Source organism: Varroa jacobsoni, unplaced genomic scaffold (assembly GCF_002532875.2).
Source record: "Varroa jacobsoni isolate VJ856 unplaced genomic scaffold, vjacob_1.0 scaffold_774, whole genome shotgun sequence".
NCBI classification, from domain to species: domain Eukaryota; kingdom Metazoa; phylum Arthropoda; class Arachnida; order Mesostigmata; family Varroidae; genus Varroa; species Varroa jacobsoni.
The window spans coordinates 39,380-58,602 of NW_019213676.1; the positions used below are offsets into that span (position 1 = coordinate 39,380).

The 19,223-nt window shown below is 43.0% G+C and overlaps 1 protein-coding gene across 1 annotated transcript; it reads right to left on the reverse strand.

The window, feature by feature from the left end:
• Positions 1-13,701: 13,701 nt before the first annotated feature.
• On the reverse strand, positions 13,702-18,587 carry LOC111263584 (uncharacterized). Its single transcript, XM_022838766.2, has one exon. The coding sequence runs from the start codon at positions 16,673-16,675 to the stop codon at positions 14,384-14,386; it is 2,292 nt and encodes a 763-aa protein (XP_022694501.1). The 5' UTR covers positions 16,676-18,587; the 3' UTR covers positions 13,702-14,383.
• Between the last annotated feature and the right edge of the window lie 636 nt (positions 18,588-19,223).

The following is a 19,223-nucleotide window of genomic DNA, read 5'->3' on the forward strand; positions in this document are numbered from 1 at the left end:
AACAGATCTAATCGTTCTGCTCATTTAAGAGCTCTGTTGTCAACTATCTCTTATGGGTCTCCCCAGTAATCTCTTTTCTTGTCCATTCATTATAATTACTGGCCCATTTCAATGAGCTCACCTAATTTTAATTAACCGTTTTCATCAGGTCCGCTATTATCAAGAACTTCATATGGGAACGTAGTAGCTTAATCTACTTGTTATATATATGTCATGAATAAACTATCAGACCTTGAGCTGAATTGAAGCCAAGAATATTTTGTAAACGCAAGTTCGAATCAACATTTGTTCTTTTTCACAGTCGGCGGAGATGCCCTGCGCTGCGAGCTGGATTCCGTTCCAGCTCACAGCTCAGGGCTGGCCTAATTTGAATGTACTATTCTCTCTGAGGTTGCCACATGTTTGACACAAGCGTAACTAGTGTCTTGGACGCCGCCATCGAACGCGAAACCTATCTGTTCAATTTCAATTTCAGTGTATCTTCTTTTCGAAGTTTCAACAAAAGTAAACAACAAACTTGACACGGTCTATCGCTCGCTCAGGTGAAGCTACTAACTTATTGGATAGAATGGTTTTCCTTTGCCAGAGTGATTTTTCTAATTCGTTACTTTCGGTTAACCTAGATGGAATTGGACGTTACTCTCTACAGGCCAAAGCAGAGTGAGATACCAGAATCTGCTTTTGAATGATTGTTATCTAGTTTTCATGTTGGACCTATTTCACGTTCAGTATCGCCGCGCCTTACATTTTGTCGTTATCACTGTTACTGCTATTCCTTCCAGTGCTAGCCCCATCAGTTTCAACCGCTTCAGGCGTATGTCGTTTGTTAAATAACATTTACCGCTGCTCCAATGGACGTATGAGTTGCCGTATCTATTCGTTTTTATCTCCGCGATCACGAGCTACCCTGGACCTCTACGGCCACTCACAGATCGCTCAGAGGGGTTTTCTGAACCAACAATGGCCCTCATCCCCGGTATAAGTGTCACCCGAGCGTTTGATCGAACAATTGGCCTACGATAATGTCAGCGTCGAATCGGGTCAGGCTATCAGCTCTAGGTCGGAGGGGCAGTCACACTAGCGCATAGCAGTGAGTGAACTGAGAAAACCCTCAAGTTGTTTGAATCATCTCGAATCAACTTCAGGCAGTAAGAGCTTGACGCAACAGAAATACAAATGGAACATGAACGCTAATTTTCTACCACCCCCTTTACCCCCGGAGGTTCCGCCAGCTGAAGACACACGAAGGGCGCACTTGAAGAACGCCACCAGTTACCGACCAAGGGCTGATGAAAGTTCAGCGAAATGTCGTTTGGGGAAGTAACGCTACGGTATTTTTGTTCACTTATAGCCACCAACAAATAATCGTTAGCCGGAGGTAATAGCACAGGCAAACGGTCGGCGTATGGACAGAGGTAGCCTTAATAGTAACGGCAGTAACGATACAGCCTCGCTATTAGGACCTTTTAAAGAACATTGTTCATTGATAAACTGGATCAACTAAACGTTACGGAGACGTATATAATCCAAAGTAGTTGCCTTACTCGTACGTAGAATAACGGGATGTGAGTGGGACAAATAAGAGACTGATTTCCTAATGGTGTGGCTCCAATGGTAAATAATAACTATTATAGCTAAGATTGCATACGCTCAAATCTATACACTGTCTAAGCGAGCGTCACTGAAGCATTTCTGGATTGCGGTCGAGTAAAATGATCAATTCTGCGATATGGACTTTATTGTAGTATAGTCTCTTTTCTTCAGAATGAGCTTTTGGCTGAAGATAGAAGCTATCACAGATACGCAGTATTTGCATCTATGAGCTTTACAGCATCGAAGCCCGTCAAATAATGGAATTCCTTCGGTGTTGACGAACCTGAAGCAGCGATGCCTTACTTGAGCATCGCCAAAATGCTTGTAGATACGTAAATAACTTAAAAGTTTGCATTGTATTAACAGAAGTAGAGCTAAGCGTAAGATTCCGAAAATGTTATGCTTGCATTTGACGCCCCGTTCTATGTACGCCTCAAAAACTTCACGGCTAAACTTAGAGTTTCTCGATCAGTGGTAAGTAATGAATTCAGATGATGTTTTTTAAACGGGAAGATGAAGTGCGAACCTCGTGCGTTGAATCGAACAGCGATCGTTATGATCAAATACAATTCACAAAGCAGCATCTGTAAATGGATCTGTTCTGATTGAGATCAGACTCGATTTTAGGACTGGCCGCAAGCATACTGGCTCTCGTTATCCACATAGAAAGTGAAGACGTTTGAAGAACAGTTTGATACGTCACTGAAAATTTCCGTACCCTAATTAATTGAACGTAATCAGGCGACAAGAGCGGGTATGTAAGTGTGTATATATATAGAACGCATCTCTTGGCTCGTCTGTTTCCGAAGCATAAACACTTCTCAAGCCGGCATCGCTTATAGGAAGGACAACGACTCATATCATGAACACGCTTCAATGATCATCTGTATGTAATGTTATCTATTAGTTTTTTTACATAGCTTATCTCTATCATTCATTATTATTTAGTGCTTTAGAACCTAATCAATCACCCAAGAGCATCTCGACGTAAAATTTAGCTGAGTTTTTTTATAGCATCATACATAAGAATCGATGCGTGGCTATAGAGCTGGTAATCATCGAAATCCGAACTAACAACTGTATATAGCGCCAACAAAGACGCGGCCAATTCGGTCTTGTCCGATAGTGGCAGGAACAAGACGAAGATCGCCGGCCCATCGCAGAGGTGCGTGTGGCAGGTGTCGTAGCCAATGATGTTGTAAACGGCGCCTGCCGCACGGACGAAAACGAACAGTGACCACCATCATTACCCTAAACAATTACTTGAAGATCTGAGCAGTGACCGCACAGAATGGCAACGGCAAGATCACTTCTCACACACCAAGAGCGTTCGCAACAACAGGACACAATCAGGAGAAAAGGATAACGAAGGCGACTGCTGCCACAAGGTACACAACAAAAAACTTTTCATCATCAGCGGATACTGCCCGCTAACGGCTTGCTGCAACGTAACCCTGTGCCGACATAGCATCGCAACAGGCTTACCACGATGATGATTATATCGGTGATTTTGCTGACTCTGACATTCACTCTTGCTCCTACTGATTCCAACGTTGTTTCGGCGCCTGTGGGTTCCTGCGCTTTGACTGTTTTGCTCATTGATATATTATAGATTGCTTAGTGTACGATTAGTGTATGTTTAGCAGTGATAGGAAATAGAAAACAACTAGTTCTTGCCCGAACTGATTTTGGAGCATGATTAGCTGCCGGTAATAATTTTCTATAGAAATTGGTGACACATACGGATCCCAGCTACTAGAGGACATATTCTTGTAACAGTAACAAAGCAGTTACATACGCCGAGCAAGGCAAAAAATTATAGTAGACTAATTGTGGGAGAAATGGAAACGGGTCTAGAAAATTACAGATCTATTCAGTCATTTCTATAGATGGTGACACTACAAACTGGCAATTTCTAACGTGTGCTAATGAATTTTTCAACAAATCGCTATTACTTTTCGGTAGTGACGATTTTGAAACGTACAATGATAAAGGGGATAAAAGTTGGTGATTTTTTTTTGTTCACGACGGCTGTTGGCTTAATGCCGTTTGCAAGGAACCATTGCTCTTGATAATTTCCGCCATCTAGCCCGTTCGCTGAACCTCGTAATCCGTCAAAGGGATAATGGCAAGTAAGAAAATGCGTAAATTAAGTTATGAAAATATATAATAACTATTGTCACAATTTCGATGATTATAGCGGCAGTGATCTTTATCAACACCTAGTTAAGCGTTATTGTTATTTCACTTGCATCCACCTAACAGCGCCCGCGGGCTGAGCGCTGATGTCAAACGAGGTTGTGTCGGTATTCCGAGCGACTTCTTCAACCAACTTCAGGAGTTTGAAACGTGAGCGGGCGCATCGGAGAGAGCCTCCTACACTGTCGTCGTCGTCGTCGTCAAAGAAAAATTGAATAACCAGCGAAATTAATATTACTATGAGTACTCTGACAGCCTTAGTTATAGCCGTAGCATCAGCAACGAGGCGGAGATGCTTAAATGGCTGTATCAGCCGGGAAACACCTCGTCCGGAGTCAACAAACGCCATCATTGCGCCGAATCACAAATCGTATCAGAGACGAGTCGATGAATCTCATTTAACTGTGTTTATCCGTTATAGCGCTGTGTGTGTTATATGTGTATTTTTTGTTCTTGCGATGTTACGATTTGCTCGCTAGCTTTCTCACTGGCTGAAGATGGTACCGCTATGAGGGAGCAGCTCAGTTGAACACGAGGCTGGCATATTTCGTTCTGCATCCGCCCGACCCAACTCGGTCAAGTGGCCCAGTGAAGCTCATGTCAGCCATAAGAGAAATGCTCGTTTTGTCACTCATCCAGATCCTTAGTCAGTTAGTTAAGCGCTCACTCACTCGCCGTGTCTTTTTTAGAGTTCTACGCTTTCGTCTAGCGTAACATTTCTAATGTTGCCTTTTTTTAGAACCCCTTCTTTCTCTAGAACCTCTTTTGTTTTCCTGCACGCTCCCCACACGCATACACTGTCTTGACGATGGCTACCCCGCCCTCGCCATATGTATCCAATATTTGCATGGATATTGTCTGTTTGTTGTTGCAGTTGTGACTGTTGTCGACATCGCTGCTGTCGGTAACGTCGTTACTTCACTCGCTTTAATACATCCGGCCGTCTGCTCCTTCCCTCTGCAGCTACGTGCGTACGCGTCACAAAGGTAGGAAGTGTGGGTGTTCCCTTGATTTTTCCGTCAGGCTGATTTCCTGTTAGCAGCGCCACGCACAGCATAGCCATAGCATCCGCCCGTTGAAGAAGATCTGCTGCTAACTGACTCCATCGATGATTCCACTGGCGAGAAAAGGGGAGACGATTTTTTTTCTTCATGAATCAATCGAGCGACCGCTCGCCTCAATGAAGACAATGAAAAATCGATGACGTATCAAACTGGTAATAATGATGACGGCAAAGCAAAACGAACATGAATTTAATTTTGCAAAAATCAGAGTAAAAATACAACCTATAGACGCGCACATTTACTCTTGCTCAGCGTACTCTTGTTATTACGAAATTGGCCTGATGAGATGCCTATTGTCGCTGATAAAGGTCGTAACAATTGCTTAAGGTTACGTACTCGGTAAGCTAAATTTATTGCTACCCGGTGACGTTTTTGCCACGTATATGATATAGTATGTGCCAAAGGCATTTGAGTCAGAGGTCGTTAGCTAACTTGTGTCGTTATCAGACTTGTCAGATGGAATTCGACATAAGGAAATGTTTATCATGAAATTTTGCGTACGTACAGGCTGTCGACGTACAAAGAGTTACTTTCAACTTCGCTTCTATCCTGAACTTGTGCACAGGCTAATGCTGCATTCTTATAAACGTAAAAACGCAGGTCGAAGCAGCGTTCTTTTTTTTTGCTAAATTGTTATGTAGAAATTATTGAACTTATGATAAATTGAAACTCGCAACGTTCTTCTTTTTTTTTTTTTGCTAAATTAGTAAAATTATTGAACTTATTCTAAGTTAAGTTCGTAGTATCATTCAATGAGATATTTCAGCATACAGTCAATTAATTCATGGCATCTTTTGTCCCGCTTTTGTAGACCCGAGACGGCTCGATAACATCTGGACACTCGGCTACCGTTTTGCAGAGTGTCGCCAGCCGAAATGCCCCTACCCCTAAAATATTCCACTCTTCTTGGTAAAGGCAGACATGATACGATCTAAGCAAACTGATGCTACTATCCGTCAAATGGCTATTTAAACAGTTCAGGCGAATCGATCCAACTGAGGCTGATGCAGTACAAACGAGGATTGATAGAGGTAAATTTCAACCCACTCGAAAGATCTATTGACCTTTTCGAGGTGGAGTGCGCCGACCATAAGACTCTCGAATCAAAAATGAAAAACGTAACGTACCCCACTTTTCCTGCTGGCATCAATGATGAAGATATGTTCTTGTACTAATTTCTTCCGCCTCTTACAAACAGCGTTGGCAACTGCACACTTATAAAACATTTTGTATTCATGGTTGAGATATATTCGACGATGTGTCCTTTTTTTATTAGCGAAAAGAATATTTTGCTTACTTCTCCTGCATCATGTTTAAAACTTTCAATAATAATAACAACAACAAGACTGAGAGATGTATGATAGCATGTTTACAGTTGTACACAATGTTATCTATTCAAGAAACAGTACCGCCGCTTAGATAATAATGCTGCTGCCTCGTAAATGGCCGTTGGATAAGGAGATGATACAATGGCTTTGAATATCGCGCGAGCGAACGGCTTTTAGCGCCTGTTGTTGTGACGGGGGCTTACGATGAATGCTGACGTTGTCGTTATCACCATGGCTGTGTCGGTAGAGGGGTCTTATCAACGACGCCTGCAAAGATGCTACAAGTGTTATGATACAGGCTCACGCCGCAGTTCGCCATCGGTAGCTTCACAGCAATGGGTCCGTGCGTAACGCTTTTGGCCACCCGAGACTGTGATCGCTATTTTAGGCGTCACCTTTCAACGTTGCCGCCGACGAAGGTCAAAGGTAGTAACTGCATCGGAATGGGGCAGCAGTAGCGGCAGGAACCACAATAGTTGTGACGAGGGAGGAGCACTTTCCTTTTATCCTGTATGAAGACAACGGAGACTAGCAGGCTCTTAATGCGTCTAGGTTACCATAAGCATCGGCGCGGCCGTAAACGTCATGATGATGACTACGATGATTGTAATGACGATGAGCATCACAGTCGTCATAGTCATTACTACTGTTACTGCTGCTGTAACTCTCTGGTAATACAGAACTAATGTTTCTATTGATTGCTTGCGATCCCTACAAACCCCCCAGCCTTCGTCGACCGCTGTGCTGGCCGCACCCGTTATCAGGTTAATCCTTCCGTGATGACGTCTCGCTTTACCGCTAGGCGAAGTAAGGGACTTTAAGTATGTCGCGCGTTGTCGCATTGTGACGTTGTCAGGATCGTCGGGCTGGTAAAATGGCGGCTTCTACTGACGGACTTGACCCACACCCAGCGTCACTGCTACCGCTAATGCAAGACAATACAAGCAGCTATCGACACAACACTGTAGTGCTATATCTAAATGCACAAGAATGATAAAGCCTTCTGCTAAGAAAGTACTTCAGACCATACGGGGTCATTAATGCGTATCTATGCTTATTTGGTGCCTGTTTTTATAAGCAATGTCGCATTCGTAGTGCGTCTGTTCATGCGTATCAAGGCATATGTGTACAGCTTCGAACGGACTCATAAAGCGGATACTAATCACTGGGGCGCTTCAGAGTCCGGAACAAAGCAGATATTCCCGTCGTCTTCCTTGTATATCTTAAGTGGTTCAAGTTGGCAACTGTTGGACAACGGCAAACTGATAGAATTAATACTAATAATACACGATGACCTTAATGTAAAGAATTTGTACAAGATTTTCTGTCAAACATTGAAATCTGTCAGCATTATTACCTTTATTCATTTTTGGACTGTGGCAGTAGGAACTGCGATTGTTCGAAAAATCATAGAACCTCATCTCATCGTGAAGACTCAAGCTAAATCACTTAGCTTTTTTTTTCTCTTTGAATTTCATGGCGATGAGCGCAGAGCTTTGGGGACCCACCAACCTATGACCGACAAACTACCAGATGCTTACATCGGAATAGAATATTTAGATTAAGTAGCATTTGACAATTCGCCCGTATTGGGAATTAAACGAAGAGGCTCGTATTATTTTTTTTCTTAAAAATATAATTTTTACCATCTGGGTTTACCACCAAGTGAAGCTAATACACAAAAATCACAAAACCCGAGGCATATAACTATGAATATTTTGCTCTCGTTAAATACTAGACTATGATCTGGAATATCAGTAACGTCTATGCAGGTCTCTCCCAGATACGTCTGTCTTTATATAACTATATATAGTAGGCTTTACAACAGGCAATACATACATCCGATCAAGTGGTTTTTTTTGCTGTCTTTTAAGTCATAATGTAGATTTGTCAACTATAAAAAATATTCGAACATCTAGATGACCCCAGTTTTGCATTGAGATCTGCCGCTAGACGGGCAATCCTCAGCACGAAACGCAGCGCTTTGAACCCAAATCACTTTACGTATCCGTAAGTTTAGTGGGCAACCACATACACCCTGTACCATCGCCGGGAAAATACTTCGGTTAGATCGTTACGCAAGACAAAGAGAATTATGAACGTGATCCTGGGCACTCACACTTCACGAACCTATTGTATCTACATTGCATCGATGCATCATGAATGTAAAAAGTCTATGTCATTTTTATGTAGAGCGTAACCTGTTACCCATTTAGTCTACACATGATTCTTTCTATGTTATGTTCATTCTTCAAAATATACGTTACTATTGTACCTTTATTGACTATCCTTTACTAGTCCTCAGAGGCATTCTTATCAGTTACTAAGAAATAACGATGTCTTCGCCGTCTCTGGAGAATTGTTCAATGAAAAATGTACATATTAATTCGGTCTACTTTTTTGCTGTACTAATTCAATAAATGTTGTCCTATTTGACCTACCCGCGTCAGCTTCAGTTTCCACAGACTTCGACTGGCTGCATTAAACCTAACCTCTTCTTCCTACTAAAGCTATCAAGGTAACAGCAGGACTTTTTTTTTCTTTCAACTCTACCAAGATACAATGCGACGTGCAACGTTCGCGCACCAGATTAACGGTCGATCGCATTTGGAACCGCATTGTCGTGGCTGGGTTAGTATGGACGAAGGCACAATTTTTCTTTCCGCTAATGTTTATTTACCACAAATCAATAGATCGCAATTGACGTCATACCACCGTATGTTAAATCGTTATCGCCTAGCCATTGCATCTTGTCTGCGAGTACGACGACGTACGGCAGAGTAGATAGTTACAGTTATCAACGTAATCCATCACGTCTTACCTTCCAATGCTACAATAGCCAAGGCACCGGTTTCTACAGTCGTACTGTTGTTATTGAGTACACAAACATATCGTGCGCGAGAATATATTGAAATTGTATTCGTTTCGTGCAATCGCAGCAGTGGACGTTTATATGGTATGACATTTACAATCGTTAACATCATCACCAGATACGTTTTACCTTCGAATTATCGCAGAACGATGATAAAGTCGACGCCGTCTAGATATGAATTGACTCTCGGGGTGGCGGCCAGCGGACAAGCGTCGTTAAAGCTAGGACAAATATATACAAATTCTGCATTGACAGCCGCGACTTGTGTGAAGCCGGGATCATCGGGATCTCAGAGCAGCTAGTGTCAACCGATCTTTGTGCCCGTTATAATTACCGATAGGCATTTCTTAGCGAAGAATGTACATGCACGTGCACATATGTTCCGTATGTAGCAGCAACATAGTGCGTATATAATTAGTGAATCTCCACAATGGCGGTGGCTGGTTAAAACCGTAGCACATGTACCTGTGATATGCGATTGTCCGGACGCAATGGACCTGACTTTTGGGACGACTAAAAAGGCAGGTCTATACGTCTAACTATCGTAGATAGGAATGCAAGACTCGTTCATGGCGGTCATAGGGTTCGTTAAGTCAGTATTTACCACTCAAATATTTTGTGTGGGCGTACGTTGAAGTGGATAGCGCTCAGAGACCCCGTTGCAGAGAAGACTGGTATTGGCAGTGGATATCCTTACTGTCGGACGCCTTAGACTTATATATATATATATATGGCAAATAACAAGACGTATGCCCATTTTAGAATACGTGAGCGCAGTGATTCAACTTATTTCAGATTCTTAATCACTGACTTCGCGTAGCCGTAGAGAAAGCTCCGCGCAAATAAAGGAGAGTCAGTATTCGGCTAGGAACAAATGTATTGGGTTTACACTGCTCTTTCCAGAGTCAGTTATATTATCAGAAGTGATCAGAAGGTCTCAAAAACATCGAGTGTCGAAACGCAAATCCTGGATGAGATTTTTACGCGTCAAGCAATATGCTTCGTGTACTCAGCACGTGGGATTCAGAAGCAGAGCATTAACAAAAAGTATATTTTACGATCTCACTATTTGTAAAAGCATACGTCGTGACACTAAAGTGAGACAATAATAGTTTGGTTCTGTTTCTATAGAACGTTAACTAAATTCATCTCCACGCGAAGGACCAAACGCCTTCGAACAAACTTAAAGGTCTGCAGCTTCGCGCGCGCGCGCGCTCACTTAACAACCCTACTTAGATTTTTTGTCCTGTGCATTGTTGCATTTTGAAGTTGTTTGTACGGCGCCACCTTGAAAACTCTGATGGTGTTAGCTTTGCACAAATTTTCTATATTAAATAAATGGGATGAGGGGTTTACATTATCGAGGCACAAAGGCTGGCTTAGTGAAGTACGAGCGTTTGTACGGCCCTATCAGTCCGTAGCAAGAGTCAATTAATTGGTCGTAGTAATTTCTTTTTTACTCTCTAACTAAATTGTTGAGGCCTAACTTCTCCTGTAAGAGAGCGATAACAATAATAGTTATTATTATTACTTCGTTAGTGACATTGTCATTTGCCTTCTAAGCTAGCGCGGATTTGCGCTCTATAAGAAAAAAAATACATCAGGAAAATGTGTATGACGGCGTCCGGTAGCGGCAAGCGGTCCAGGCAAAAGGCCAATAGCAGTATAATAAGAACAGAAAACACCAGAGATGATATATATATATACATATATATTTTTGCTTGTTGAGTAAGTATTGGCCGTTTTTGAGTCAAAGTGAATATTTTTTCATTTTTGAAAATAATAGGACTAAACTTCCGTGGCTTCTGAAAGAAACATTGTGATTTTTGCGTCCTTCTATCGAAACTAACTTTATTCCATTAAGGATGCTACTGTTATATGGCGCGCATTCATTAAAATTTCCCATCTAAATTGTCTCCATTCTTGTCGGGTAGCTAGCTACATGTGCAGATATGATCTGGCCTTATCAGAAAGAGCACGCTTTTGCTGTTTTAGTTCCGCTCGATTTTTTTTGTGGCTTATTATAGTCTCGATAGAAACTTGAATCAATTATTTTACCAGGCAAGAGCAATTTATGATGCAGGATCCCTTTCCAACCTAGCCAGACAGATAGCATAACCTTCTTTGGAAGTTTGCTACAGACCCTAAGACAAATTCTCCCTTATTTTTTTCATTTGCATATTGTCGTAGGTGATCTGGGTTTCATCACCCGTGATGAACCGCTTTGCAGAAGACTCGACTTCGTTATGTTTGTATAGGTTTCTACGTGCAAAGACGATCGAATAAACTCTTTTGCGTCAATTCATCGCGCAGCGCCCAAACATCGAGGTTTCTTTTGTAACCCGCGTCGTTTAAATCGCTTAAAACTTTAATAAATATATATGAAAGTTTTAATATATATTTACTGTTTCTCTAGCTGGATGGCTTTGAAACTAAATATATCAAGTAATATCGCGTCCGGTCGGTGTTGGTGATGTGCTAAATACGTTGAAATGCCTGTGTCCAGATTTGAGATAGAGCGCTTTAAAAATGAGCGAAATACCCGCTAGATTCGCTATATTTAGCAATTTTATTACGATAAGGCACAAATTTGTGCCGTTTCTGGCCAAGATACGTTGTCGGAAGGCCAAAGATGATTCTGTAACTTTCATTCTGGAAATTTCAATACTCTTCGTAATGATCAATCGATTACGGAAAAAAGTTCGTACAATTATTGTGAAAGTTAATACGGGAGCAGCCATGATATCGCCGACGAACTAGACAATTCCTATTCATTCATCGGCAAACAGTTCCAAACGATACGAAGTAACTTGGTTCCAAAAAGGGCTCGGTGTTTATGAGTTTAAACAAAAAACAACTTACTCGATCGTATTTGCACCTGCGAAGCTCTACAGGAACGACACGAAACAGAGCCATTTTAAAAGCGATTGATTAATCATAGGTAACGAAAAAAGAAAACATGGCGTAATTATGAAAATAAAAAATGTTTCCACATGATCTACAATTTGTGGCAAAGCCCGTCTGACGTCAAGGAAGATGGTCCGCTCTATTTGCTGGAATTGGAAAGGAATCGTGTTATTATTTTATTATTAATTAATTAAGTAGTTATTTATTATTACTATAAGAAGTGTTCCCGCCTGGCAAAACGATTTATTCGCACCTTCACTATTAACAGCAACTAAGATTACATTAACCCATCGGAAAAAAAAAAATGGCCGAAAGTAGAGAATATAAAAGGCGTCATTTGTCACCATGAAAATGTCAAATCATATACGTCCTTGACTACCGCCGTATAGCCCGAATCCAGCACAATCAAACGATCCGTTTTGGTCTTTGCAGAAACCTCCGAATGGTGTTAATTCAGTCTCAATAGGGAAATTCAAAGGCCACTTCCACCCTGGAACCGTAGAAGTTCAACAGTGATGGAACTATGGTATTACTAGACAGATATAGTAGAAGGTCATCATCAGTCAAAATCGTGCATATCTAGTTTCTGGACATTTCGAAATATAAGAAGTGTCTTCTTCAATTTTGGCTTTGAAAAAATCAATGCTCTCTTGACAACAGCAACACGTATGTTTGTGCGTTGTTTTTTTTTTATTGCAGACTGCAGAACGTATAATGAGTCATTGTTAGATCTTCAACAAGCAACACTTCTTCTGAAAGAGTCTACTAATTATTATTTACAACATTACATATTACGGACAAACTGCAATAGTCATCGAAGTACTATCCAAATGGCAGGGGAAGATTTGATCTAATTCTGTTTCATTTAGCTGCTGCTCAATCGCCGGATTTATAACCTACGACTGAACCTAAGTAGTCAAATAAGCTACTTTAGACCGACAAAACAAGGAAACATTCTAGAAATATATTCTATCAGATAATGATAACATTATCAAAAGAGTTTACAAAATATCCTTACAATTACAAACAACTTAGCTAACACAGAGTTGTGGAACGTTTCCTTTTCTTTTCATCGCGTCACTAGGTTTTCGAAAAATTACACCAGAGTAAAATGCTAAAGTTTGCATCGGCCTACACCTAACCTCGGCGATGTTATTAAAATATGGAAATTTCAGAAGAAAATACGCCACCGAGTGTTCTACAACTGGACAGTAAGGAATTTCGGTAGTAAAAATCGTTCGATGTCACAGTCACTCTGCCCACAAGGAGAGGAACAACAGATAAAAAAACAAATCAGATCTTCTTATTCTATGATTCGTTTGTGACTTATAGGTTTGAACGAATCTCGACGCAGGGATTTTCTACAAAATAAGGCTAAATTAGAAATTGAGCAAAGTTCGATGTCGAAGTGTACCTCATTTAATATTAGGCTCTAATATGTGGGTTTGCCCGCTCAATACAACTGAAATATTGCAGCCTTATTAAACTACTGTGTATTTCTTGGTATCTGAAAAAAAAAGAGCTACAATATTCAATGATTTGACCCTGTTCTTGTGCAGCCCAGAGCGTGCTATTGTCCGAAAAACAAATTAGGTCCGTATTTAACACTCGATCAACCGTACGATTTTCGAGAAAGCTCATAGCTTGAAAATTAAACTAAAATGAAATTGTTGTCCTAGGGTGACTATTGTTAGTTTTGAGTGAATTTCAATGCCATTATAAATCTATTATGAGTATCCGTTGTTGAATAAACAGTTTTCTTTATTACTTCTAAAAGCAACCAGCAGCGCAGTCATCTATGGGCCTATTCTTCTGGACGAGCTACAACCACCTCATAGCAAAATATGGTCCCGATAGTCGCAGTACTATATTTTATATAAACAGGTTTTTGTTTGTAGCTACTGTGGACGAGTGTCTGAAGCCCGAATGATTAATATTGCCGATTCTATCTGTCTCCTACTTTTTTTTCTTTTGAAAGCTACGGCTTTTCATTCCTTTCCTCTATTTACCATAATCTACTGTGCCGTTATAGTTGCATCTTGTACAACACCATCTGCAGTTGTGCTTTTCTTATAGCTTTCTTTGCTATCTCGTATTTTCTGCGTAAAGATGAATACCTATTACGTATAATATATAATAATAATAATAATAAATGTGCTCAAGTATCACATTGGCAATATCAGCATGGATTTGTATTCGATTCGGTACTGCATTTTTTTGTTGGTCTCCCTATTGCATCTGTCCGAAGAATGGCTACATTGATTTGGGAGAAAGCATTTTGGAGCGTTTCTTTTTTTCAGCAAATTTCGGCAAGGCGTGCACAGTGACACAGACGAAATACTTTTGGCTTTTATGATTGTGATCATCATTAGTGAGACAGCTCGCCACTGCTACGATAATGAAAATAGGTAAAGATTGCCCTAAAGTTCTGTACTGATCATATGCCGAAGCGGGCTCGCGGTCCTGGACAAGGCCGAATGACCTGAATGTGGCGAAGGCGTTAACGGCGTAGTCGGTGAGTAAGGAGAGATTCGGTCAAGCGACGAACATGTCGAAGTTTCCTGCGCTCCTGATGAAGAATCACTCCCAAGCGATCCTGTCCTGCTAACGGAGCGCAGCTCATAGCGAGGCCTTCCAGTAGCATCGACTAGGCGGTGCTGAATCTCCGATGTAACCGATGGCAGTTCTTTCGTTCGACAGAATACACGGATGTCGGTGCGTACTTCATCGAATTTGTGGAGTTGAGCCGCCTGCCGTAAAGCTTCAGCGGCCGTAGCATTATTCTGCCCCGTTGTGTTCGGTGTAACGAGAATGGGCATGGTTGACGCTGGAGCAAACTGGGGCAAGGTTGTTCCGGCAATGTTACTCAGACACGTGCTGCTTGCCGTATTGTCTATTCTAGAGTCAGACTTGGTATCCCCTGTCATCGTTGTCTGATGCAGAGATGCCTGCATTGTCTGTGGAATCAACGACGCTGTAGGCCGTTCATTGCTGCTGACTTGTATCATATTCTTGATCTGCTTGACAAGGGGCGGCCGTTGACTGTCCGCATCTTGCATGTTGTTTCGCGACTCTGGAGCGCGGCTGTTGTTTGCTGGAGTAAGTCTGGGAGCCTGTAGACCACTGACCTCCCGATTTGCCACAGCAGTAGGTGAGATAATGGCGTTCCTGTTGATGATACTGCTACGGCCGCCTTGCTTGTTCTTCTGATGCTGTATTGTGGGCGCCTGTAGCCTTATGGCTGTTGGCACCGGCGTTGGTGTTGCTGGGGTCGAAATATAGCCATTGTTGCCCATCCCTTTGTGATCGGGTTGACTGGTGTTGCTGTTGGTGTTGGGGGTGTTGTTGTCGACAGCGGCTGTAGGTGAGATAAGCAGTGAGGAACTGTCAGCGATGTCGTCCTCGCTGTATGTCGAGGAGTCGCTGGAGGCCAGATCCATGTCCTCAGGATCGGCAAGTTCTGCTACGGTGTGGTTCATGTCAAGAGAATCGTCGCTCCCTCCACAGATACTCTTGTTTACTATATCAGCCTTTTTGCAGCTTTGTGCACTGTCTTTGCTGATATCGTTAGTATTCACTGTGCTTGCATCCTTTGCTGCTCGCTGTGATTGTCGTCTCGAGAAGCGTTGTGAGGGTCGCCTCTCGAATTGAACCGCGCGACGAGGTCGGGCCCGAGCAGTTGCCTGGAATTCCGTTTTGCCGGAGTAACGGAACCGCGAACCCATTCGAAATAAATTCTGCTTCAGTGCCGATTGCTGTGGAGGCGCTTTTAGGCGGAAGAAGGTGTGATGTTCGATGGCGCATTTCCACAAATGCTTAGCAGCTTTCGGGTTGAACAGGCGAAATACAAAAGTATGCTCTTGTTCGTGTCCGTCATCATCATCTTCGACAACGACTAGAGTGAGCTTTTTACTTTTGAACTCAAGCCGAGTGATCTTTGGCCAGAAAAACAGACCAATCTTGGTCTTACCTTCGAACACAAGTATGCCTGTAGGCGTCAGGCCCAGCGAGTAGCTATAGCCATCCTTGCCGAGCACAGTGTGCATGTCCACCCCGTATAGCTCGAGCCACTTCGCCTTACTCAAATAGCTAAGCTCAGCTTGAGCAGGTGTTTGACCACGAAGCCGGCCAAAGGCTGCAAGTATGTCGAGTTCCATCTGCTCGCTCTGCTCAGGACAGAAACGAAACTCTGAAATAAATTCAGCCGTGTGCGTTTTAACCTCGTAGTCACCCAGCTCTGATTGCAAGGCAAAGCCTGCCAGCTCTACCATCACGTCGTATGGACAGGGCAGTCTACCGTGCAGGACATCCTGTTTGAGCTGAAGGAAGAACAAATACCTCGTAAGCTCTTCACGGAGCAACGTCGGTTCTGGTGAATAGAACTTCACGCGCATATGGAACGTGTATGGTGGACCAACTGTGTGCTGCTTTCGCACCCCTTTCGTTGGATCGAGCCAATGTTGGATGCTGAACGCATCGATGAACTGTAAGCCGAAATAGTCCTTTTCGACCAGGTCAATATTGTAGAATGTTTGTTCAAGCAAAGTTTCCCCAAGCGCCTTCTTCGGTATCTCGATGGCAAGATCAGTTCCATCGAGTAGGATGATTTTGCACAGCAGGTAATGGCCAGTGTCCATTTGTGGCGTTGTGCTCTGCGTGTCAGCTGCCTTCGACCAACGTTTACTAATGTATCGTAGCATATTTCTGCTCATTCTATTGTTTCTACCCAGTCATTTGTAAATTAACACCATCTGGTTGTACTGAAGAGTATATGGCCGACACTTTAAGGTCGTAATTATTCGCATTGCTATCCTTGTCACACACTTTTAAAAATAAGCCAATTTATCCGCTTATTATTTAGCTTTTTACAGCATACTCACATTTAATCCTACTATATATATATATATATATCCACACGGTTTATATCCACGATATGTAGCACGGAGGCGCTAGTCAATGCTACACTCCACAATGGAGCCAGAATATCACGTCTCGTTGTCTGTTATTGGTCAATGCGGCACCCAGTGAGGACACACATGTCCCTTCAATCCGATCTACACTGAAAAAGAGACCGCCGCTACTGTTTCTTAATATAAGAATACCGTCAGTACGCGAACAAGAATAAAGATAATAATAGTAATAGTAATAACAATAACGGTAATTACTTGCTAGAGGTTATTACTAGGAGTTTTCCTCGTGGTAATCCTGCACTGCCACTGCTGCTGCTGGTAGATTGCCGTCAACAACGGAAATATTAATACAACATCTTCAGTAGCAGTTAGACGTCTGTAACTTGCCAATGTCGCCGCCATCCTCTCATTCCAAGTTTTTGTCACTGCTTCACCTAGCGTAACCACCTATCCTTTCGCGGCCTCTATATCAGACTTCTCAGTTATTTATTTTTTTCATCCACACTTTTGCGGAGCAATTGTATGACAGAGACAACACAGAGATCCGTCTCTGAACTGACATCTATATGTCACTGGTCCTGTTGCTTCCCTTTCTCTCCAGTGGGACTCGAGCAGAGTCCCTAACGGATCCTTCTGTTAAACCTAGCTTGTGACCTATTCTGGCTGCTCGTTTCGTACAGCAAAACCACACATGCACGTTCAGGGACCAAACGATGACAGGCCGGCTATGGAAATGGTGTCCAGATGAGCCTATTATTGCCTTTTCTGCCGCTGTCTTTTTAAGGCTAATGCTCTTTGCGCTGTGTCGCACAGGTCCCGCTGTCGTAGCAGTGGTTGTTGTGGATCTACCTTTTTGCCGTATCCTGCCTCAGGCCGGTCTCTTTTCCTCAGAGGCTCATTTGGCGCTTGAAGCGTCCCCTATGCGTTCAGCTCTACTTCTGATGGTAAGAGGTCGAACGATGATTCCGTTTACGGTATCCAAGGCGCTATCCTTCACCGCGGAAATCGTGTCGTAGACGGTGGTTGTAGTGGGCAAAAAATCCAAACAGCGCAACGTTCTCCTCTGCAAGAAATCTCTGTCTCTCAAACAGACAGAAGCAGAGAGCGACGGAGACTCACTTACTACTCTTACGTCGAATTGCGGTTAGTACACGCGATTGATCGAACGGCCGGCCGACCGATCGACAGACAAACAGGAACGCAACTGAGTAAATGAGCGCTGTAGATATTGTGCGCGTATTAGACAGCCAAATCTTCCGTTGTATAACGTCAGCTTTGTGTTGGCCTATTGCTGACGCTGCGGCCGGGGCTCGCTTTGACGCTATTACGAAGACTGTAACTACCGGTAATCTTCGGCAGCTTTGAGTATGGTGCTGTTACTGATGATACCACTTTTGTCTGGCTGCTTATCGATAACTAATCCCGTGCTATTATTGTCAGTCGTGTACATATAATACGCGACTGGATGGGGCTCCAAACGCTGCTGCTGGTATAGCAAGCTTGTAGCTGGGATGGCGAGGTAAATAAAATAGTGTCAAACTGACTGTTTGTCTGGCTCGCCGTCCATGTGATTGGTTCAGTGCAGGAATGAACAGAACTTTGTAGGGAGGGCTGAATAACTAAGTTACTAGCGACAGGCTACGAAAATGATTGCCCTCCATCACCCAAACGCACTAATGTAGCACTCACCAACTACCGAACGCCAGTGATCCGCCGCCGGCTGTCGAAGGGCGACGACATTTCGTCGATCGGTGTGGACAAGAGCAGCAACTTATAACCAGAAAGGGCCGTATAACGGCGTAAGAGAGGGTGGAAATTGCTTGCGCACTCACTCACTCACTGTCGTTGTTTCGCCTATTGCAGCTACCATTAATACAACCAGTACTGCTGCTCTTGGTGATACGCAAACATACGCACACGGGCACGTATTACGTACCGGGAGGCGCGCTGCAACAGCAAATTCCCATAACGACTCCAGCTAACACTATCGACTGCTGCAGCTGGTAGCAGCTCTCGGTAGACTGCCTCGTGTTCCGCCTGACCCGTGCGGGGCCGAACGTTTGGCAGGTAGAAATACACACTGAACCACACACAGAAACATAAACAACAGATGCATGGATCGACGGTGAGAAGGACGAACTAGGCCCAGCTGACATTCATCCTCTAGACCAGCGGAACGTTCAAGCACTGACGATCGCAGTAACGGTGGCCGTCTGCGACGCGCCAACCACAGTTAGTCGCAAGATTTGGGGATCAGCCACGAAGAAGGACGGTAAAGAAGCGACAGCCAGCGCACAGAAAAGCAACTGTCTGGTTAATCGGTGGCAGAATCGTTGCATGAAGAGCTGAA